General features: G+C 35.2%; 1 protein-coding gene across 3 annotated transcripts; it reads left to right on the forward strand.

Annotated features, from left to right (window-relative positions):
* Positions 1-57: 57 nt before the first annotated feature.
* Positions 58-25,122, forward strand: LOC141820185 (protein PSK SIMULATOR 1-like). Of its 3 annotated transcripts, XM_074707463.1 has the most exons (14): positions 58-322; positions 420-614; positions 736-1,214; positions 10,868-11,193; positions 11,364-11,456; positions 11,541-11,631; positions 14,210-14,303; positions 15,607-15,704; positions 15,922-15,991; positions 19,359-19,462; positions 23,750-23,866; positions 24,001-24,077; positions 24,168-24,212; positions 24,322-25,122. In XM_074707463.1, the coding sequence occupies exons 3-14, from the start codon at positions 927-929 to the stop codon at positions 24,830-24,832; spliced, it is 1,914 nt and encodes a 637-aa protein (XP_074563564.1). In that variant the 5' UTR covers positions 58-322; positions 420-614; positions 736-926; the 3' UTR covers positions 24,833-25,122. The 3 variants fall into 3 exon arrangements, with proteins under 3 accessions (XP_074563564.1, XP_074563565.1, XP_074563563.1); XM_074707464.1 differs by lacking the exon at positions 420-614 and having other exon boundaries at positions 727-1,214; XM_074707462.1 differs by lacking the exon at positions 420-614.
* The last annotated feature ends 336 nt before the right edge of the window (positions 25,123-25,458 follow it).

The following is a 25,458-nucleotide window of genomic DNA, read 5'->3' on the forward strand; positions in this document are numbered from 1 at the left end:
TATTCCTCAAAAAAAAAAAAAAAAGAAAAAAAAGAAAGAGAAAAGGATTAAAAAAATAAAATAATCCAGTGGTATCCAAATTGAAGACGGAGTCAAAAGAGGACTTTCACAGTGCTGTGAGTTTGATCAGCTACCTCTTGTGTCCCTGATCGCGTGCTGTGGAGGTTCGTTCATGTGATTCTCTCTCTGCCTCGCGATGCCGTGGGAAGCGTAAAGATGCGGGTCTTGACCGATGGGATGAACTATCAATCAATCACTCACTGACTCACCAGAGCAGTTTACCCTTTTCGTTCGTTGTTGCTTGATCGGTTTGCGGCGACAGGTGCGGTCCTTTTCCCTATCGCCATGTTCTCGATTTTTTTTCCCTCTCGCTGATGCGCCTGAAAACTGCGATTTGGTTTTCTTCTTCATTTTGTAAGACTTGATGGGCGTTCGGGTCTGACCGAGCGTGGGGTTTGGGTAATAAGTTTCTCCTGCCGCGGCGGAGTTTGTCGCTCCCGTTGCCGGGGGAAATCGATTCTTCATCGTTCGGAGAAGCCTTGAATCAATCGTTGGACGTTTCGTTTTCCCTACTGGCTTCTTCCTTTTTGTCCGTTTCTGATCGTTTCGACAAGGTGTTTTACTGGTTCCCACTTTTAGATTCACGATGTGTGGGTGTTTTGCTTTTGCATAGTTTATGATTATTTGGAGAATTTGACTTCGACTTCTAAACCAGTTTGTTCCTAGTGTTTTTAGGTGTTTCATGTTGGTGTTCATCATCTGTTAGAGCGGCGGCCGGGTTGGATGGCTGACTAACTCTTCACGTCATCCATAGAATCGTTTCTTTTGAAGGACAGTTTCTTGTAGCGATTTTTGCTGAGATTACTGAAGAGGTTTCTGGTTTGTGAAAAGGACGAAGAATTAGAGTTGACAAAATATTCGGTCAAATGGGCGGAACTTGTTCGAAAAGATCAGCTGTGGATAAATCGCCTAGTGATACACTGGACCCCAATGGACGCAGGAATCAGTCAACAACGAATCAGTCTCGCAAGACGCAAAGGAATACAGTGGAAGAAGCAATGGAGAAGCAGCGGCACGAACAACCTGTTCTTGAAAACTCTCCAGTCACTTCCGCAGATGGGACTGAATCGCAATTCTCTAGATCTGCCTCACAGAATTCCTCTGGGCTAACCAATTCTAAACACTATACCTCTGTGAAGTCAGGGACTACCAAGGCAAGCTTGTCTGATGCTTTTATTTTTATTTATTTTTTCAAGGACTGCTAACACAATGAATGATTTGATACCTTTTCCATCATCATATTAAGTGAGATTAGATGGGTTACCATGTTCTACTTTTCTCACCATTTTCAGTGATAATATGGATACTTCATACAGTGTGGCTGGACAACAAATGGGACAGTTTAGATGGGTCAGTCCAAGAATGCCATATCATTTCTGCAAAATACCAATCTAATGTTGCAGAGTAGTAAGTTAGGAACTTTCTGCCCAGAGGAATAATAAGGGGACCAAGGTTTGAATCCCAAATGAGATAAATATCCTCAAGGTTGGCGAGTGTTCATAAATTGTGCTCCGGATTTACCCGGTAGGCGAATCAATGGGGAAGGTCATCTACCTCTAGGGTGAAGCCCAGACACCTAAATTATCAAAAAAAAAGGGTTAGGAACCTTTTGAAGAGAGGGGGAACCAATCTTTTAGGGAACCAACCAAATATTTGACACAGTGCATTTTTAAGTCATGGTTCATTTTTTATGTCACCATGTTTATTTTTACCACTTAATTTCTTCATTTGTATTTGTGCATAACCTTTCTGCCATTGTGCATATCTTGAGAGAATTCCTAATATAGCTTGCATGCATGTGTTGTTTGATCGTAGATCAACAAATTGACTTCTTCCTTGGTTAATTTAGTTTTTTGGATTACTGTGTCCTCAATTTAATTTTAATTAGGAAATTTACCATCTATCATTATGTCCAATCTTCTGTCTTTGTGCTTAGTCTGATGTTTATTCTGAGAAGTACTCACTCCACTAGGCCGCTAAGACTAGAAGATTTCTCATATGGATCATTGTGATATTAGTGTTTATATTGAATATGCTGTCCTGTCCTATGCGTGTTGTTGATTTATTGATATAAGCTTAATTCAATTTTGGGTTAACATGAAAAAGAGGAATTGTTTCAATGTATGGTGAGTGTAACACTCTACTTTATTCTCACATAGAGTTTGTAGGCTAATGTTTATAGACTTAAATGAGTGAAGCATTGTTAATTAAGTTTAAGCATTTGGAGCCCGTGGTTGGACCTAATAAATTAATGACTCAGCTCTCTTATTTGGGTGAGCTGCAAGAAATTGTATAAAAGTGGACCAGATTCTAAGCATTGTGAGATATTTGAAAAGAGTTGTTTTAGTGATCTTACAATCACCATTGGGTCTCATATAATAAAAGATTAACCATGATTCTAGGTTGTGTTGGACCTCATGTATCAATTGGCTTAGAAGAGCGAACTAATATTCATTTGGGCTTAAGCATTTTGGTCCAATGGTTAAGCATAACAAAACAATGAGTCACTTCTCTCATTTGGATGGATTTCTTTGAGGAAATTAATTCTATTCTATTGAATGATCATACAAGACTATTAAAAAAAATAACTTGGTGGTTTTTATGTTTCAATACTGTTGATGGACTCTTTGATCTATTTCTTGAGAAACTAAGCATCAATGTTTCCACATAATTATTGTTTACTTGGAAAGAACTTATAATAATTTTAGTGATGTTTAAAAGACATGATATGATGTATTTTAACAACTATTAGGAATATAACTAATGAATACCTGTAAGGCTGCAACTGTAATTTCACACAGAGTTATTATGAGGCTTTAATTGTTTCACTCAAATTGTTTTTGATATTTTTTTTCCTTTTTTCATGTTTGGTATAGAAATCAATGGTATAATAAAAATGAGTGTGGATCTTAAGGGACAAAACCTTGCAAGAGTTTTTGATAAGAATTATGCTGCCAACTCCAAAGAGTTGGGACTAATACACACCCTGATGAGGAGATGAGCATGGGAGAAGTTACTTCCATTTTGAAAAGATCAAGCCAAACTTTTGCGCCAAAAAAATCATGATTAGTTTTTATTTTTAAAAATGAAGCTTGAATTATTGGTCATTTGAATTACTTTATTGGGTTTGATATAATTATCTTGATCATTCTTAGTCAATGGGCATCGCTGTATTGTAAAAAATTTTAAAGTTAAAAAGATAAAAAATAAATAAATGTAAATAATTATGGAAGATAAAAAAATAGATTTAAATGCAATAATTTCTGCGTATAAAGTATTGCTTGAATGGTTCTTTTGCTTCTCGACTTCTGGTGCAAATCCCCAATTCTCCAACTTTATGTTCCAAATTGAGACCTGTACATCCTTAGAATTTTAAACCTTCATTATAACCACAAGTGTACAAAAAGGAAAAATCAGCTTCTAACTTGTGATTTTACTCCTATTGTATCATCGCCATCAATATCAAGTTATTTGTGTCCCAGTATTTGGGATCAGCTACATGAATCTTATCCATATCTTATGCAACATCAAGGAGAATAAAGAAATTTCATTCATAGATAAAGGCTGAGCGCTTTAAGAGTTACAATCATTCATAGCTATGAAGACATGGACTAAGCATAGTGCATTGTGGGTTAGATCAAAAATTTCATAATAGTGGCTTGATCCATGAAGCTTTTGAAACATTAGATGTAAAGGACCAATACACTGTAGATGAGAATGCTAAGACAAACTATAGGGTCAGTCGAATTGGTAAACAAAAGAGTTATGTTATTGGTTGCACTTGCATGCAGTTAGGTGTAATCTTGATTGATGATAAATAAGAAAAACTAAGGTACAGTTGTATGAATATGGTTGAAGGATAGATTATGAAATCGGATGACTTGAGCTAGTTGGTATTAAATATGTTTGAACTAGAGGGAGATTAATGGTAAAATTTATGTAATATTCTAGAACAATCTAGATTACCTGGATGCTAACAAGAATTATATAGCCTTGCACATAGCTCAATGAGGATATAAGATTTGTTCCCTATTGAATAAAGCCTGAGGGTGCCTATAGGCCCACTGCTATAATTTTTGTTTTCAAATGAGGATATAGATCCATATAGTCCACCTAATTTGATACAAGTTAGGACATAGTTGCTTCTTGTGGTGATGGTTTTGTTTTTCTATATTCTCAATTCCATGCTTAATTAATTGGTGATATTTTATTCTTAGAGTCAATATATCATGGTTTTCAAACATAGCAGACAACTCTAATTCAGATTGATCGAGTTGGGTCAGGATCTACAATGATTTATTTGATATTTATTGAGAAATAAATCCAGAAATTTATTGAAACAACTAAAACATATAGAATCCAATTGAAATTGATAACATCGCTAAGGTAGTAAAAAAATAGATGAAAAAAAAGTTATTATCTCAAACTTTTAACTTGGCCTGAACTTACTGGTGAGGTGGTGTAGTCCTACAATGAAATGTTTAAATGCGAAGATGGAATCAAATTACAAGAGGACATGATATTTGAGTCTCATCGTCCAACTTGAAAGCATCAACATATGGCAATGGATTGGGAAATGAGCAATGGAGCTATATGACTTTGGTGAAAGTGCGATAGAGATGAGTTTTATAGAGGTGGATTCACAATGAATTTGTGTGATAAAGAAACTCATGATGGTGTTTAGGATTGACATGAGGAGTGGTACATGGAGAGGTGCAAAATTGGTAGTAGTTAGGTTAGCATGGAAAATGAAGGGATAACTCGAGTCCCAACACCACCAAGTATTAATTTTTTTTCTCTTTATACCATTGAGTTATAATAATTAATAAGCTTTAGATTGTATTAAAGAGGTACTGCATCATGGCCAGAAAAAGGTATTATATAAGTAATAATTAGTGGTTATGTTAACTAAGCTACTAATGGTTTTGATAGATCTGTAATTAAAGGGTTAGTACACATAAACAGAGCTATTAAGAGTTTGATAGATCTGTAATTGAAGGGTTGGTGTAAATGATTGGCCGATTTTGTTTAAACACACTGAAAGAATGCTCCTAATTTCGTAGACAGTGTTAATGTTCCATAATGTAAAATACCTAATATAATCTTAAAACAATGATTTTTTTTTACAATGTTTCGGTAAAAACTGTTGTTTCAGGGGTAAAATTGAAATGCCTTTTATGGTGCTTTGATAGCTTGGTAGTGAATTTGAACAAACAGAGCCTTGTTTGGGTGTTATTTGTGCAGAAGGACTACATTTGGGATTTTTCTCCTAGAGTTACTTAGAAATATATTGTAGTCACATAAGTAAAAGTCTAATAGTATTATTATGTACTTACATATATTAACTTAATTAGTATAGTACTAAATAAAATGATATATGAAACAATTTTATTTTTCTCCCTTTTTGTTTTTATTTTACTGATTCTGATCCTTTCGATCCTACAAATCAAATTTGGCTGATACATTGTCTGAACCCTTCAATCTTGATACTGATATAATTCTTGACAACTCTCTTTTGAATTTTCAAATATTTTTTCTACTATACTTTGTTCATGTGCTTTAGAAGGGGAGCCTTGGCGCAACGGTAAGGTTGCTACCATGTGACCTAGAGGTCACGGGTTCAAATCCTGGAAACAGCCTCTTGCCAAAGGCAAGGTAAGACTGCGTACAATGGATCCTTTCCTCGGACCCCGCATGGCGGGCGTGCACCGGGCTGCCCTTCTTCTTTTTGTTCATGTGCTTTGAGCCATTGTATCAGAAGGGTGAATGCACATACTGTTTATCACAAATTGTCTCTTTCAATCATGATTCCGAGCCTAATAATTTTAATAATTTTCAGTGCCCTTTACATGTCAAAAGAGGTGTAAAACTATGAATGACTACTGACTATACAAAAAAGAGATGCATACTGCAGAATTGAGATGACAAGGGATCTATGTAGTTTAGATGTATTATCAAAGTAAAAGAAATCTTATTCAATAATCAAATACAAGCCCCTATTTATATAGGAGTTTTATGAACCTATTCTACGAGACTTATTCTAATAAATATAACCAATATTTAATCAATACTCCCCCTCAAGTTGGAGCATAGATATTAATCATGCCCAACTTGTTACAAAGATAATCAACTCGGATCCCATTCAAAGCTTTTGTGAAGATGTCCCCCAATTGTTCTCCAGTTTTTACATATCCTGTAGTAATCAAGCCTTGTTGAATTTTCTCACGAACAAAATGACAATCAATTTCAATGTGCTTAGTTCGCTCATGGAACACGGGATTCGATGCAATGTGAATAGCAGCTTGATTATCACACCATAGTTTTGCTGGTATTGAAATTTTGAGTCCTACTTCAGTCAACAATTGATATATCCACATTATTTCACACACAGACTGTGCCATAGCCCTGTATTCTGATTCTGCACTGGATCGTGACACAACCTTTTGCTTTTTACTCTTCCATGATACTAAATTTCCTCCAACAAAGATACAATAACCTGAAGTAGACCTCCTATCCATTTTGGAGCCTGCCCAATCTGCATCTGAAAAACATTCAATATGAGTGTGCCCATGATTTTTATATACAATACCTCGTCCGGGTGCACCCTTCAAATAACACAAAATTTGTTCTAATGCTGCCCAATGATGAACTGTTGGAGATGACATATACTGACTAACAACACTAACCGAATATGCAATATCTGGACGAGTCAAGGTAAGATAATTCAACTTTCCAACCAACCTTCGATATCTCTCTGGATGTTCAAATAATTCTCCATCTGCAGTAAGATCCACGTTCTGAGTCATTGGAGTACTACAAGGTTTTGCCGTTAACTTTCCCGTCTCAGTTAATAAGTCAAGAACATATTTTCTCTGAGATAGAAATATACCATTTTTACTCCTCATTACTTCAACACCTAAGAAATACTTTAGCACCCCTAAATCTTTTGTATGAAATTGAGTGAGAATGAAAGATTTGAGAGATGAAATTCCCGTAGTATCACTACCAGTAATCACAATATCATCCACATACACAACTAACAGAATAATACCAGTTCCTTACTGCTTGTAGAACACAGAATGATCAGACTTGCTTTTCTTCATACCAAACTTTTCAATAACCTGACTAAATTTTCCAAACCAAGCACGTGGACTTTGTTTCAAACCATACAAAGTCTTTCGAAGACGACAAACTCGCCCCATCTCCCCCTGAGCAACGAACCCAGGAGGTTGCTCCATATACACCTCCTCTTGAAGATTACCATGAAGAAAAGCATTCTTGATATCAAGTTGATGTAAAGGCCAATGATGAGTAGCAGCAAGAGAAATAAATAACCTAACAGATGTCAACTTTGCAACAGGAGAAAAAGTATCAGAATAATCCACACCATATGTTTGAGCATACCCCTTAGCCACAAGACGAGCTTTTAGTCTGGCAACTGACCCATCTGGATTGACTTTAACATTAAATATCCATTTGCATCCAATAGCTTGTTTTCCTGGAGGTAGATCAACCAAGTCCCAAGTATCATTATCATCCAAGGCTTTCATTTCCTCTATCATTGCATTTCGCCAACCGTGATGAGATAAGGCCTCACGGACAGTTTTAGGAACAGAAATAGAGTCAAGTGAAGCAATAAAAGAACAAGAAGAGGACGACAAGCCATTATTAGAAACAAACGAAGAAATAGGATAAGTACACTGGCGTTTACCTTTTCGTAATGCAATAGGAAGATCATCATTCGGAATTGGATCTGATGACGAAGTAGTAGGTGCAGGACATGAATCAGGAGGTCGACGCCTGGAGTATATTTCAATAATAGGAGGTTTGACAAGAGTCGGTTCTGAGACAGGTGTAGAGGATGTAACAGAATATACCAATAAATCATCATCTTCTTTTTGAGAAGTCGGGATATGTGAGGATGAGAAATAAGGTGTGTCTTCCATGAAAGTAACATCGATTGAAACAAGATATTTATTAATACTAGGACAATAACACCTATAACCCTTTTGAAGACGAGAATAACCAAGGAAAATACATTTCAAAGATTTGGGATCTAATTTAGTGACTTGTGGACGGACATCCCGAACAAAACAAGTGCTACCAAAGATCCTAGGATTAACAGGAAACAATGACTTGTTAGGAAACAAAATTTTATAAGGAATCTCACCATGAAGAACAGAGGAGGGCATACGATTAATGAGAAAACAGGCAGTAGAAACCGCGTCTGCCCAAAAAGACTTAGGAACATTCATTTGAAATAAAAGAGCTCGTGCTGTTTCAAGAAGGTGTCTATTATTACGTTCAGCCACACCATTCTGAGATGGAGTATCAATACAAGAGGTTTCATGAAGTATACCATTCTGACTCATATAAGATTGAAATAGACTGGACGTATATTCTTTGGCATTGTCACTTCGTAAAATATGAATGGACATATTGAACTGAGTTTTAATTTCCGCACAAAAAGCACAAAATAGAGAAAATAACTCAGAACGATTTTTCATTAAATATAACCAAGTTACACGAGAATAGTCATCCACAAAAGTGACAAAATATCTAAAACCAGGTTTAGACAGAATAGGACAAGGACCCCAAATATCAGAATGAACTAACTCAAAAGGACTAATGGTACGTTTATTTATCCTTGGACTTGAACTAAGACGGTGATGTTTTGCAAACTGACATGACTCATAATTTAATGAAGACACGCTATTATATTGTGGACATAGTTTCTTAAGCACTGGAAGACATGGATGTCATAACCTACAATGAGCGTCAAAAGGAGAATTCACACCTGAACAAACGAGAGATTTTGGGACAGATGAATCGAGAATGTAGAGACCTTTATTTTCATGTCCTTTACCAATAATCTTCTTCGTCAAAAGATCCTGAAATAAACAATGATCGGGAAAAAATGTGATGCAACAGTTAAGATTGCGAGTTAATTGACTAACAGAAAGCAAATTAAAAGATAAATTAGGTAAATGTAAGACAGAGGATAAAGAAAGCAAAGGAGTGGGATTGACAGTGCCAGACCCACGAACGCAAGATGAAGACCCATCAGCTAAGGTAACAATAGGAGTGCTGGATTTATGTGTGAAAGTAGAAAAGAGATTAAAATTACCTGTCATATGATCCGTGGCACCAGAATCAATGACCCACTGAGAGGCTGAGGAAAGAAGGCATGTATTGTGGTTACCTGAATCAGCAATAGCAGTGATAGAGGAAGATAAAGACTTAAGTGATTCTTGATATTGAAAGAACTTGGCAAATTTTTCTGCAGAAACAAGCATCATATCCATCACGATAGAGTGAAGTCCAATGATATGCAACTCCAAAACACCGAACTTGGTGTTGTTGTGAGACGAAGAACTAGAATGTTCCAAATTTCAAGAAAATGTCTGTATCTAAGTTTTGTATAGGTTTCTGGACTCCGGGTCGATTTGGTTGAAATCCAGTCTATAGCAAAGCAGCAGCTACTATTTGGCAGCAATCAAACAAGGCTCCTCTCGGCAACAACCAAACAAAGGAGCTCGCTAGAGAGGGAGGCGACGCGGCTGGTCCTCTGGTTCTTCACGGGTAGCTGATCAGGGGCCAATGGAATGGAAGTCCCCTTCGTCTCGTCGTTCTGTTTATGAGATTATATCTTCAGTTTCAAGCAATCTGCTTCTTCTCCTTATGCACTCCTCTTTTATGAAGATGATGATTGAGAAGAAGAAGAAGAATCAATAGTGGCGGCTGGGCTGCGAGCGTCACAAGCTAGCGCCGCCCAGCTCGACTGCGGCGACCAAGGATCGCAGTAGAGGACACTTCGACTGTGGCAACCAAGGTTGGCGGCAGGGGACGCCCAACAATCGCAAGCCTAGGGTTAGGCTTTGGGTCCGTCAGCGCCTCCTCATCCCCCTCTCCTCTGCTAACTTCGCCGACGAGATCGTGGTCTCTCCTTTCGCTAGCGGATGCCACGAGGAAGAGGGGAGGCGGGATGGCGACGTATCCACCGAGAAGAGGAAGCCCTGTTCTTTGCTGCGAGGGGGAGATGAACGAACTAAATCACGGCAAGGACGAAGCCAAAGGTTGAGGGCGCGAGGACGAAGCGCCTTCGGGAGTTGGAGAGGACGCGTGTGATCGATGGGGCGAATAGGGAGCGCCGCGTGAGGGAAGCGTCGCGTGAGGGAAGCATCGCGTCTAACCCTAACCCACGTTAGGTTGCTCTGATACCATATTATCAAAGTAAAAGAAATCTTATTCAATAATCAAATACAAGCACCTATTTATATAGGAGTTTTATGAACCTATTCTACGAGACTTATTCTAATAAATATAACCAATATTTAACCAATAAGATGCAATTTGCCACATTTGTGATAGGTTTCATCCGAACTCCACAAATGACTAATTATTTTGCCTCATTTCTAGAAGTGTACTTTCTTCTGAGGTTGATGAATTTCTGGGTTTTCTATACATTGCAATTGTGTACTCCTGATGTTATCTGTCAGTTACATTTCGGAACACAATGAAAGGAAAATGATCTAGCTTGTTTATTCTTATGCTGTCTTGCATAAGAAAACTGAACACTTTGATCTTGAATGTTTCTGTATTTACTCTACTTATCTTTTGTATTCTGCTTTCCTTCATGAGCACTTTTAACAGCCACAACCATTCCTGAAATAAATATTTACAACTATAGAATGTTTTGATTATGATTTTCTTTGCAATGTGCTTGCACCTTATTCTTCCCTTGTAATTCTTGATTGTATACTTCCCTGTAATCAAGGCATATCAGTTACACCTTATTGTATCACAGGTTTCAGAAGTGAGTTCTGTTTTGGGCAAAGCAGGTAGCATGGGGCTTGGCAAAGCAGTGGAGGTATTGGACACTCTTGGGACTAGTGTCACAAATTTGCATCTCAGTAGTAGTTTTATGGCAGGAATGTCAACAAAGGGAAGCAAAATAGCCATTTTATCTTTTGAAGTTGCCAACACAATAGTTAAAGGATCCAATCTCATGCAATCAATTTCAGAGGAGAACATAAAGCATTTAAAGGAAGTTGTTCTTCCCTCGGAAGGTGTACAACATTTGATATCTAGAGATATGGATGAATTGCTAAGCATTGCTATTTATGACAAAAGGTACTTACTTTGGGATGTCATTCTTCATTTATTCATCCCATAGGTAAGTATGCAACATATGATTAAACATATTCTCATGAGTTTCACAATAAAGGTTGGCCATATCCGAAGATATGCCTTAGGAAATTAACTATTATTTCCATTCATTCAAGATTTTTTTTTTCCAACAGGGAAGAGTTTAATGTCTTCTGTAATGAGGTTGTGCGCTTTGGAAATCGTTGTAAAGATCCTCAATGGCACAATTTGGAGCGCTACTTTGACAAGTAAAATTACCATTTTGTGCCACAGAATTAAAATAACCAGTATCACTGCCCACACAATTAATTTATATTTTCTATTGATATCAGTCTGACATCAGAACTCACACCTCTAAATCAGCTGAAAGAAGCAGCAGGGGCAGCGATTGAGCAACTTTTGACATTAGCTCAACATACAGCTGTGGGTACACTTAATTCAGTAATCATTGTTATTGTAATGTTTTCACTTCATATTCACAATATCTGTAGTTATTGTTTACTGACTTTCATGGAATTAGCAAGGGCAATTTTCATGATGTTAGATTCTGATTATTTTAATACTTATGATGCTTTGGAGGTCTATTAACATGCTTAAGGGTTATGCCCTTTTGTGGGAGACAATGGCATATGTTTAGTATATCTAGATGTTTTTACAATTCAAGAGTTTAATTGAGTATTTTTGTGTGGTAGTAGTATTACAACAAAAATTTGTTTTTACATAATAGTTTTTTGTTTGTAGAAAGAGAATTGGCTGCACATCATTCTCACAAGGGAAGTTCTGTTGATTAGTGACAACAACATGTTGATATTATTTATGTTCTGCGGATTGTTTTCTGTGCTTCTCAAGAAACAAGATTTAGCTTACAAGAATCACCACATTGATGGATATAAATATTATCTGTTAGTTGTACTTTCAGCATCTTAATGTGACCATATGATCCTTGTTAGTGAAAATCATTCAATATAGGGGTTGAGTCATGCACAGGTTTTCTCTAGGAGTCTTATGATTCTAGCATATGATTTTTAGGGAATATGCTTACAGTATTATCTTTTACTGAATGTCATCAATTTAATCTTCACTCATAACAACATGTGTTAACATGAACTGGTCCAGAATCCTTGTTTCCCATCTGTTTGGTGTATAGAGGTTAAAGGGCCTTGGTTTATTGGCCTTTGGCTCAACTATAGGTTAGCTCATCATAGTTCAGTATGACGTACATTAGTGCAGCTGTTTAATGTGACAGTCATCAAATTCATTACAGAAGGGACCAATTCTACTTGCACGAATGCTGTCTAGCTTGGTATAGCTCATCCACAGATCATAATGGAATTTGAATTTGTGACCAGCTTGATCATAATGAATAAAGGAGAAAAAGAACTTCCCGTCCATAGTTGTCATCTTAGTAGAAAGGAGATCATCAGTGTCTAACTTTAAAGTATCATTGTAGTGGTGACCTTATTCATGCTGACATTGTATAGGTAGGCATGGTTCACACTGATGTTGACCTTGATTTGAACTCCCTTCCAATCTAATCTCATTTGTGTTTACTTGCATAAATAAAAATATATGAATTTCATACTTTATTTTGATAATATTAAATGAATAAAAAAATCTAAAACAAGATAAATTATAAGTTTATAATATGCGTTCGTGGTATCAGCCTGCCTACTAATAACTTATTAATAGGAACCCCTACTAACAACAGGCAAGGTAAATCCCATCCATTTCTAAGACCTAGATGAGTTTTTAATTCATTTGGTATTGAAATTGATTTTGCTAATTTTCCTTTTATTATATTGGTTGATATTGAAGCCTTGGCTTGTGCTGGCACTAGTACTGGAATTGGCAGGACAGACACACTATGGTACTAGGTATGGATAAGGAGAGGTGTTGGAGCTCTGGTGGGGTGGGATTGATTACTATGATGCGTCAAACCATTGTTGCAAAAAAGCTGTGAATAAAATATCTATGCCTCCATATGTTGATAGCATGTCATATTACAGTGTTGCTTTGATTTTCCATTCAGTACCAAGTTTGATGTTGAGTCTCTTAACTAGTCCAGACTCATGATTGTGTGTTGATTACTTGTGCAATATAATATTCTTTGTTTCTATTTGTTTCCCTTTTATGCAGATTGATTGATTTTTCTCTTTCTTCGTCTTTTGCACATGTTCTCATGATTACTTTTAGTCCTTGGTCAATTAATTCATTTAAAATCTCATCAGTGCTTAAACCTATTATATACTGTGTGACTCTTTCACGGGTAGTAATGTTGGAGAGATTCTGGGGCAATAAGCTGTTTATTTATCGCCATAACTGAAATATGTAAGGATTGAGTAAACCTATGAAACAATGATGTTTCTCCTAGTTTTTTTGAATTAGCTGATCTCTATATCTCTTGGACAAATAGGAGAGCCCATGCACTTTCAATTACAGAAGCTAAAGATCACCATTATGTCTACGATTGAAGGGTTCTTGTGGCAGAGAAATTCATACATGAATGTGAAATTTTACTAGAAGCCCTTGGAGTTAATTGATTCCAAGGGGGGGGGGGGGGGGGGGGGGGGGGGGGGGGGGAATTCATTCCAGGTGTGGGATTCATACATTTTGAATTCTAATCAAAATTGTAAGAGTTGAACTGCTTCATTTCAGTGGTTGGGAGGTCTTACTAGTCTATGTCAATACGTTGATGCATAAAATATTGGTTTTTTAAGTAGGGTTACATAGGTTCAATGTGTTGTATGACAGTTATTCAATGTTCATGCAAAGTGATTGCTAACTCATTCCTAGTCATTATAGTGACTTTTTCTTTTGGTCGGGCTGATCAGTTATTCTAGTTGGTGTTACATAAGTTTGATGTCTTATATGAAACCTTTAAATGTTGTGTTTGAGTGATAAAGATGAGTGTGATCCTTTTCATTATCTAGTCATCTTCAATTTTGTCTTTTTTAATAGTTTTTATTTTCAAAAGTTTTTTACTAATTTCGTTATTCTATAGGAATTATATCATGAGTTGCATACCTTGGATAGATTTGAGCAAGATTCTAAGAGAAAACAGCAAGAAGATGATAGTGCAAGTGGAGCTCAAAGAGGTCAGCTTCTCATCTAGGTTATTAACATTTATTTTTTGTTTTCAGAAACTGTTTCGTGAGAAGTTTTTTTCTATTTTGTTTTCTTGAGCAACTGCTGGTTGATCTAGTATGTTTTGCAAACACACCCATCTTGTTGAGTCTCGGTTTATTCTCCCAACATTAAAAGATTTTGTTCTTTTTTAGTTTCTATTCACAATGTCCCAGGACAAAATTAGTTTCATTTGCATAATTAGATTGCATAAAGATAGTTGAATGGATCAAAAGCACTATGAAAATGCTCTCGTTATGAGTTCGGCAGATGGTAGTATATATTGTTGGTGCAATTGACCTCTGATCAAGGTTGACCAGGTTGATCAAGGTTGGTTAATCAAGTTTGAATTGACTCGTATTGAGTTTCAATGTTCGAGCAATATGGTAGTTGGTTGAGTGAGATATCAAGTAGGTCGAGTAGGTCGAGCGTGATTGGATATTTAATGGTGGAGAAGTTCAAATATGTCAATGATTGACCAGACACTTAATCACAAAATTACAATTTATATTAAGTATAATTAATTATATTATTAATGATTCAATTAAATAAGTATCAAAATCACACCGGTATGACATAATACGGAAAATCATATCATTCTAGTCAAAAGTTGAAACTCAGGGATAGTTCATAATTTTCCACTTGGTACTGTCTCACTTTTCTCTATGAGGATTTATTTTATTTTATTTTGTATGGTACTTTGTTCTAGTCCTTTTGCCACCTTGCACCTCTCCTTTGGCATCATTTGTACCTCTGCTACAATCTCTTCTGTCATTCAAAAAAGATCAACCTTAAACACTGTTGCAACTTCTGAAGCCCTACAATTCCATGATCACTGTAGTGTTCTTGGTTACCATATTACTTTCCATTATTACCTGTGGGATTGGAATAGTGAGGGTTTTTATTTTTTATTTTTATCAAATATATGCATGGGATGCTGAAAGGCTATTTACCCAGTCAGCATTCTCTGTCACTGAAAATTGAGATTTTACCCAGGTCAATAATATGAGATATTCATCTTAGTCAGCAAAACATGTTGTAGGTTGCTAACCCCAATATGATGTGGAGGTACAATCGATTCATTTTGGGGCAATTTTATGCTGATATTGAAGCAAACTAACATTCTTCTCATATATGCTAACATTCTTTTCATACTACAATAACCTAATTGGCTTAAACATACGTTCCTGTCACTGCTGTTGTTATGAAAACCGTCACTCTATATATGCAGTTTTATTAACAATTATCATCCTGAATGTATTAATTGATATGTAGGAGATAATCTCCAAATTCTAAAGCAAGAACTGAAGAGCCAAAAAAAGCATGTAAAATCCTTGAAGAAAAGATCACTGTGGTCCAGGAATTTGGAAGAGGTAAGTGGATATGTGCTATAAGATGCCATAATATGGTAATAATACATTGCTAATCACCATACCATGTTATTTGACATTGACTTTACAAATTATTGATTTAATTGGCAACCCTTTGGGAGTTGATATTAATAGAAGTTAAGACGCTAGTAAAAATGTTAGAAACTGGAAGTTCCTTTTTGTGTTTTGTAGGGAAAAAGTTGACCTTGTTCTGTTGTAGGTACTGGTGAAGCTTGTAGATATTGTCCATTTCATACATTTGAAGATTAATGATGCATTTGGAAATTCTGGTACTTGAATTAAACTTGTCTCAGTTTACTTTCTATTTGTTCCCTTCACTAGCTTCAACAAGTATAACATTCTTGTGATTGATTTATACATGACTACCTGTGGGTCTTAACAAATCTTCAATTTTTCCTATCTTTGATATTTCATTATGCTTCTGCAGTTCCTGTGATAGGACATAGGCTGGTTTAGGGAATGTTCTTGGGAAGTGCTTTAGTGGCCCAAAACACTTTGAGAGTGAATTAAGCGAATGAGAAATTTAGCATTAATACTATAAATGTTTATTATAAATTGCTATAAATATCAATATTAACTATTATAGTAAAGTAAATACATTTTATAGTATACTGTAAAATAGTATTTAATATTTGAATCAATACTTTATTATCACATATTAAAAATATAAACTGTTTTATGATTACCCTAATCATTTAAACATATAAAGATAATAAAGTTATAGAAATTATTCAATTATTCTATAATCAGCGTTGTTATTTACTATCAATTAAGTAATTTAAATAATTATACTATAATATTATAACAGATAAAGTAAATACTATTTCAACACGAAATTAATTATTTAAGTAAATATAAAATCGTATCACAATAGTTTGACAAATAAATATGAATATAAATATTGCATAAAATATTTATTTTTGAAAATAGTTGCCATAAAATAATAATAAAAATTTGAGATGTAAATATAGTCTACTTTATGCTTTAATTAGTAGTATACATTTTAGTGTAACTTTTATTACGCTATCATAGTTCTAATTTAAAGCGAAGAATGCTTCCTTAGCAAATCTTTACCAAGCACTGTACATCAAATCAAGGTAATTTTGACTTGTTGATTACCAAATACAACTACTTTTTCACAATGTGTTTCATCGCAAGTTTATATAGGAAATGCACTTTTGCGTGCAAAAGGAATGCCAAACCTGGCCATATTATAAGGGTGTCCACGACATGTTATATCTTCTTTGTTGACTTAAATTGAATTGCATTTGTTTTACACCTTGTTTGTTTTCTTTAATAGAGAATTGTAATTTGCTGAAGATATTAAAAATTGGCTTGGGCGCTATCTCATGAAATGTGAAACAATCATCAAACCCTCAATATGAACAAGTACCTGACATTTCTTTGGTTGGTAACTTAGTATTATACCAGTGCCCTCGAATGCGTAAGTATAATTTGTCTAGAAGTGACGATTGTTGTTGACTAATTTTAATTAATTGTTTTTGTATATGTTATTTTGTTCAAATGCTTGGTGGTATGTCAGTTTGCAAAGATGGTTTCCACTATTGGCACTAGGAAGTCAGCTTCATTTCCAATGATTCCAGATTTTATAGTGAAGAATAAAAACATAAATCTTTGTTGGACTACATTTCATGCCTATACCTGCATGTTTTGATAATTGATTTTACATTTTGGTGGTGATTTTCTGTAGGTTTATTGTGGTTATCTTTTAAAATTATTTTCAACTTTTAATATGCTTTGGCCGGGAGGATGGAGATTGATCGGTACCAAAAACTTGTATTGGACCAAATTGTTTTTTATTTGTCATGGAACACTGATATATTATGGAAACATGTGTACAGTCATTATGCCTTAGCTGCACAACTGCGCTGCAACCAAAGCCATTAGTATCTATATATTCACAATTCACATCATACGATATGCTATGGTTCTCACACATGAATTTAAAAGAACCATTTGATTTTGTTTATATCAATACAATTCAGTACCAATCTTAGTTTATATAATTCTAGAAATTAGGAAGAAAAGTCATTCAAATTTGAACCAACCAATCAAAAGTATACCTTATTAAGGCATTAAATTAACCGCAATATATCATAATTGAAGTCATTATAAATGACAAAAGAAATGCTAAACCTTATGTTCTATGATAGAAGTATAAAGGTTAAAGAAGATGAAATCTCAAGGTCAACAATGACATAGAAGAAGAAAATTTTATAGAGTTTTGACGATAGCCAAGGTGCACTTGATACATAACAACAGATTGATAAATTCATACATTTTGTCACATGACATAGAAGAAGAAAATTTTATAGAGTTTTGACGATAGCCAAGGTGCACTTGATACATAACAACAGATTGATAAATTCATACATCTTGTCACATCGATATTAACTGACAATGAGATAAAACCAATGTAGACTTAAAATGTAGTTGTTTTTCATTCCTCCCTTTCTTTCCATAACATGGTTGGTGTCTTATTTCTTTCGCTCTTCATTTGTGTTGATGCTATTGAGTCTGAGTCAACAGAGAGGGTGGAGTCAGCATGATTTTTCTAGGTTAAAAGTATTTGAGGATGAAATTTTCTATTTTTCATTTCATTTATTCTTAATGGAATGAAATAATGATACCTTGTTTGTGTCATAGATACAAACCTATATATTTTTTTGTCATGAATCAACATTAAATTATTCTATAATGTTATGCTATTACATAGAATACTACAATGGTTTACGCATTGTTGGATATCATAACTATTCCATGTAACATCGAATTTTTCTTCAGGATTTCAATTTGACCTTGAAGATTCTTTAGGCATGATTCTGACTCTATATATGGGTGGGAAGGTGGTACCTAGATTATTGTTTCAAGTGGGAAGAATGTTGCACATTTTATTGTTTTAAAATCGAAACATTCACTGGCTAATTAGTATGGGAAATAGGTATTGGTCCAAGGAGAAGACTGGCTCAATTTTTTGAGCTACACTACCGCATATACTACTCGATATATGGAATAGAAAACATTGTAGTCTTAGCCATGGTAGATATGGATGTAAAGAGTATATAGTGGATTGGGCTGCATTTTGTCAACATGCTCTAATGAATATCGAAAACTTAGGTAGTTGTAGTTAGTCTTTGTTGAATGCTTGTTTTTCAAGCTTTGTATTTATTCTCTACCTTCTTATGACATCATGTTGTATATGTGGCTGTTATTTGGTATTCTATACTACATTTATTTTTAACCAATTAAAAGGAGTATGATTCAGATTAATGGTTGCAAATTCTAGGTATACTTTAAAGAACATGGCCAGGAAAACATTGGATGTTAATAGAGCAAGCTTCCATTCTCTTCTTTTGTTTATGTTTATCTCAACATCATACCAAACAGCAACCAATTTTCCAATTGTCTTTCAATATCATATAATTAGTTTCGGTGCACAATGCTTTCCAACTTGTCACTTGGTAAATCAACATATACATGAGAGTTCTTTCCTACTCAGATAAGAGGCATAAGAATTTATTAAGATGGACCATCCATACATGAAATCTGGTTTGTTATTTACACATGTCAATAGTCTGTTTTTGATAATTAAAATTGCAATTCATCAAATTGCAGATACTTCTAAACCGGCAGAGCTGAGCACAAAGTTTCAAAGAAGATTAGGACCTGCTGGCCTTGCACTACATTATGCAAATATCATCACTCAGATAGACACACTTGTGAGTTGTTAGTTTCATTGGTTTCCTGTCTCTCAAAGTTCTTTCTTTTTGCTTGTTGCTAGCAGCTTCTTTGTTTTTCGTTTGCTTGTTAAGATTCTTTTTCCAGATCATTTCCTATTTTAAGACCTTCCAAATAATCAGCATCGATTCTATATAGAATTAAGTTATCATAGCTAGATTTGGTTATGCTTAGCTTGTCGTATTTAACTTCATATTCTTTTGTATACGTCTGTTGATGGTAAATATGTCCTGCAGCTGCAATTGCTGGTCTGTGACATAAATTGTACACAATGTATGGCGTTCCACCTCAATATTTGGCATGCTGTAGTGGCTTTGCATTTTTTTAGTTAAAAATAGGAGAACAAGCACCAGCTATATTTTAAGATAGAATATAGTAAAACTGCACAAGGCTGGATGATCTCACAAAAGAGAATAACCATAAATGCTAAAAAATAAAATAAAATAAAATATATTCAAGGAAAAGTTTGTTACTTAAGGAGGAGGCCAGATGGAAGATGTGCCTTGTAGCCAATTAAGAACAACTCAAGGGGAGCAGGATGCATGATCAGCTAGTAAATGATGGTTATGCTCACACAATTTCATATATGACCATCCAAGCATGAGTCCACGACTTCTCCTTTTTGAGCTTCAGCAAAGGATCTCATTGTGTTGTTCCAGGACTATAAAATTGTGAATTATCATGAATTCATACAGGCAAAGTTGAAGAGAAGGTGAGGGGTAGTATGGGAGGGGCAACAGGAGCATATTAAACAGCAAATGAAGAAAAAAACAAATGTCCACTATTTCAAGGGGATGGAAAGAGGAGAGAAAAACTTGCATATTAAACAACAAATGAAGAAAAAACAAATCTCCATTGTTTCAGACGAATGGAAAAAAGGAGAATTTTTTTAATAGTACTTGTTAAAACCATTCTATCCATGATTCATATTGCATGCTACAATGGGATTCAATACATGATTCCAATAGTGAATGAGAAGAACAAATATTATTGTATTGAGGCTTGGAGCCAATTGTAAGGACTGAGAGTGGAGTAAGAGAAGAGAAAAACTTCTTGATAGTACTTGTAAGAATCATTCTTTCCATGATCCATATTGCACGCTACATTGTGATTCAATACACACCAATGGTAAATGAGAAGAATAACAAGTCTTATTGTATCAACACGTCAGCCAATGGTGAAGACTGAGGGTGGAGTAGGCAGTGTTTCATAAGTCTTGCCACATTGAAGTTACTAACTTAACCTAGCAATGTTGTCATCTTCACCTTTTCAACTGTTTCAATATCATCAAGACTCAAAATGGATATTGATGTGGGAGTTGACTCCTAGTAGTGAGTGTGAAGAACAAGTTTTATTGCATTGACACTTGAACCAACAGTGAGGACTGGGAGTCAACTGTGTTTCATGTCTTTCCATGTCAAAGTTGTCTTCTCTCTTAACCAAGCAATGGTACCATTTTCTACTTTTCTTCTTCTCACTTAACCAAACGATATTGTCTTCTTTCACTTTTATACTATGTTGATATCATTAAGATTCAAAGTGGATGATGAGATGGAGTTGACACTATTCTATTGTAGGAAGCAAACAACAATGTTGGTCCATTTCATTGCAATACTAAATAAAACAAAATGGATTTTAAATGTATTTTTGATAAAGGTGAGAAGTAACCTCTTTGTCAGTTAAAAATCACAATCAGGATTGTCACACCCCCAGTTTAGTTCCACATGCAAAATCTTAGATAAAGAGAGGGGTTTGGCATGGTTAAGAAAATTGGCTCGGCCTTAAACATTCTGGGTAATAGTTGGGTTCATCATGTTAATGAGTCAATTATTTCATCTAGGTGGGTTGTTATAATTTATATTGTTGATAGGATCAGGTTAGTCCTATATATATGGCAAGGTATGTCAATTGGATTAGGTTGCTTATGGTGGTGAAGCTACTTTGGTTGGGTCTCACATATGGCCGAGTGATGATTTTGGTTATCAATAGATTTGGGCCTTCATAGGGATGTGGAACCTTTAGTTGGGAAGAGCTTGACATCCTCGCTTTGGAAATTTTGGAATAACAGAATGATTTAAGGCTCAATGCACTATCCGATTGAACTTGCCTTTTGACCAGTGACTGGATTAATGGGTTGGTTTCTTTATTTAGACAGGTTATTAAAATAGGATTTTAAACTTTTTTTTTATATTTTAAGATGTTAAAGTTGCTTCAGAAACAGATCTTGTATCCTTTCTTGAAGAGAAATTTTTTTAATCCCTTCTATACTCTGGAGCTGAAGCTTGTGATCTACTGTTGCACAAAATCCTGTTTAATATCATTAGTTTAGCATATTTCAGGTTTCAAACAGCCAATCTAAAGCCATGGTTTTGCCGTATTGATTTGCTCAAGCTCTATATCTACTTAGGGGGTGTTTGGTTTAAGGTTCCCCAGATGTAAATGTTCCGTTGAGTTCTCGAAATTTGTGCAATGGATAGATGATGGGTGTTTGGGTTTAGATGGTGAATGTACATATGAGGTTGGGGTAACCGGAAATTGTGGGTTGGCAAAAAGGACCTTCACAGGTCCTTTTTGCCAACCTGAAAGTTCAAATTACACATCTACCCTTGTGAAAAATATATAAAGATTTTTAGTAAGGATAAATAAGTAAATGGACATCCAAAATACAACTCAACCTCATATTCACCAAACACTCCATTTACATTTACATTTTCTCAACCCCAATTATACATTTACATATTTTCAACCTCAACTTTCCGTTAAAAAAATACAACTTAAAACCAAACACCCCCTTAGTATCTATTGCATTCACCAATTATATTTTTTGAAGCCCAGCGTTCGGGCAGTTTCAGGGTCAAACATTTCCTTTTTGACACGTTTTATATGAAAGTAAGACTAACAGTTTGCTATGCAGGGCTGAAAAAAAGAGGAGAAAGTCTCTTTATGGTCTTCTACTTATTTTTTAAAAGAAAATATAAAAACAATAAAAGAAGCTGCAACTTTCTACCTTAAAAAAAATTAAAGAAGTCACGACCACCTTTTCATCTATAAAAAAGAAATTAAAAATGGCGGCCCTTTTTATATAGTTTTATAGAATTATAAAACATTATAATTTCAACTAAAAGCCAAGGCTTTTTAGAAAATCAATAAGCTAAAAATATAGAAACAAAAATACCAAAAAAAGATATTAATTTATTACAATTTCTTGTAATATATTATTTTAAAAAAGCATGATTTCTTTTCATTATGAAAGTATTTTTTATATGAATGGAAAAAAATAAAAATGATGAATTTTCAGTTTAAATTGAAAAACTAAATCACGTCAAACTAGAAATTTGATTTGATTTGATTATATTTATATTATAATGATTTCATTTGGTCATTAATTGATCAAATCATGATAAATTTTATTTAGTTGCATTTTATTTAGTTGCATTTTATATTATAATGGTTACAATGGATCCTTTCTCCGGACCCCGCATGACGGGAGCTTCGTGCACCGGGCTGCCTTTTTTTTTTCTTATTTAATAAGAAAATTTATATGCATTGTTAATTATTTTTAAGATAATGTTAAACTATTATTTTTTTACTCTTCTTAATTTGCAATACACCCTATTTTTTTGGAGGTTGAATGGATATTGTACGACTTTAGTGTTTGTTTTAGCAAATTCAGTTTTCAGAGGAAGTTTCTTATTTAAGTTTTTTTTACATGGTTTGATGAGTGATACATTATTAGTGGCTTTTGTCAATTGATTTAATATGTTATCAACAATGTATAACATATCTGAACTAATATGTCACAGGAGGATTAGTAATTCTATTTTACACGTCTGAGTTGATTGTCATCCAACTTCATGATAATCATATCTCATGTGCTATAGAATAGATATGGAGTATGTATTCTAAAAGTTGAGCTGCAAAATGGCATCAGATTTAAGTTGGTCTCTTGGTTCAATAGGTTCATTAGATAAACCTTGCTAACTTTTATATCTGGCGATGACAGAACCTTGCTAATCATTAGATTCAATGGTTGACCAATTTAAATTTGTCTTATATTACTAACACTCCATATAATGAATGGACAAAGTACCATTTATGTAGCTTGAGATAGTCATTGCACTCCAAGAGCTTTGGAAACAAAGAACCTATTAATTATTTGCTTATGTAACCTTCTCATAGACCAGAAATTTCCTTGATGAAATGCTAATGTATGAAAGTAGTGGATAGTCTTTTATTTTGTAACTCCTCTAATTATCAAATACCAATAGGTCTCACGGTCAAGCTCCATGCCCCAGAATACAAGAGATTCTCTGTACCAAGGATTGCCGCTAAATATAAAATCTGCATTTCGTTCTAAGTTGCAATTATCTCAAACAAAGGAAGAGGTATGCTATTGTTTAAATCTGTGGCTCATCATCATTAAAGACCTTTACTTGTTTGCTATAGTTCCACCAGGATGCGAAACACAATAACAGATTACTTTATTGCTACTTTTTTTTAAAAAAAAAAACTTTTGCAGCTTACTGTTCCTCAAATCAAATCAGAGATGGAAAAAACATTGCAATGGCTCGTGCCATTTGCCAACAACACAACCAAGTAATTCAGCTTGTCATTTGATTCATCCTCTGAACTGTAATTATTTTCATGAATGCTTATATCCATGTTATTTGACTTCAACTTAACCAGGGCTCACCATGGTTTTGGTTGGGTTGGGGAGTGGGCAAACACTAGGTAAGAAACCATTATGTTGCAACTAGATCAGTCTCTGGTCATTTATTGACGGATCATTACTAGCCTTTATCCAGGTTTACCTAATTTCAATCGTGCATCTTCCTTTCAGTGCTGATGTAAATCAAAAAGCTGGTGGTCAAGTAGACTTGCTCAGGATAGAGACACTGCATCATGCAGACAGGGGTAAGACTGATGCGTACATTCTTGACTTAGTTTTGTGGCTTCATCACCTTGTTCGCCACTCCAAGTCTGCGAATGGAGGGATCAAATCTCCTATCAAGTCTCCAGTTCGTTCACCCACAAATGGATTGACTCCCTCACCGGCCTCGACAACACAGAGCTCGCCAAGTTCCACTCTCACCCAAGAAGACCAAGAAATGCTGCAATACGTGAACATTAGAAAACTAACCCCTGGAATTAGCAGAAGTCAGGAGTTTAACATATCAAAGTCTAAACCGGGAAAGCACAAGAGATTGAGCAAGAGCAACAGCCATTCACCAACGAGCTGCAGCAAGAACGATTTCTTCACGACAAGAAGGCCATCATTGCTTCCGGTCATCGATTTTGACATTGACAGAGTAAAAGCTCTGGACGTGATTGATAGAGTAGCTGATATATAAAAGCCATGAAGTGGCGACAAGCCATATCTGGACTTTGCAGGTCTATCTTGATCCAAGTCCTGCTCTTGAACATCTGGAGCAACACCACAAGACAATGTCAATGTGCAGCAAATATTTTCATGGTGTGCAGAAATGCAGTGAGGGCGTGGTGTGTTTAATTTATATCATTTCAGCTTGTGGGTTCAATCATAAACAAGGGCAAAAAAAAATTTCAAATAATGTGGTACTTTCTTCTATGTGTACAAGGGCCTACAGATAATATTTCTAATAATCAAGTTCTAAATGAATGAGCAGTGATTTCTGCACATCTCTATTGTATCCATTAACACATATTTGGCTGCTGCGTTGCTGAAGGGAATTTCTCAGAAGGAAGGTAATCTGCTGCTCCTTAACAACGATATTGTTAAGGAATCCTGCATCAGAGTGTCCTGTTAATGAGAATTGATGATATGAGTTCAAATTGGACCAGTTTAAGACGAGGAGCTCGATCTCTAGGGTAATTTGTATCCAAGAGCATCACCTCAATGAGCCAAAGTTGAGCCATAGAGTCGATCAGTTGATCAATAGAACTATTGTGACCCAAGTCCCCTTTGTTGTTTGTAGAAAGGGTGTCTGACTGACCACCT

This window comes from Curcuma longa, unplaced genomic scaffold (genome assembly GCF_044706935.1).
Source record: "Curcuma longa cultivar G26 ecotype Majalengka, Jawa Barat unplaced genomic scaffold, ITB_CL_G26_1.1 utg2798_np1212_758248_RagTag, whole genome shotgun sequence".
NCBI lineage: Eukaryota > Viridiplantae > Streptophyta > Magnoliopsida > Zingiberales > Zingiberaceae > Curcuma > Curcuma longa.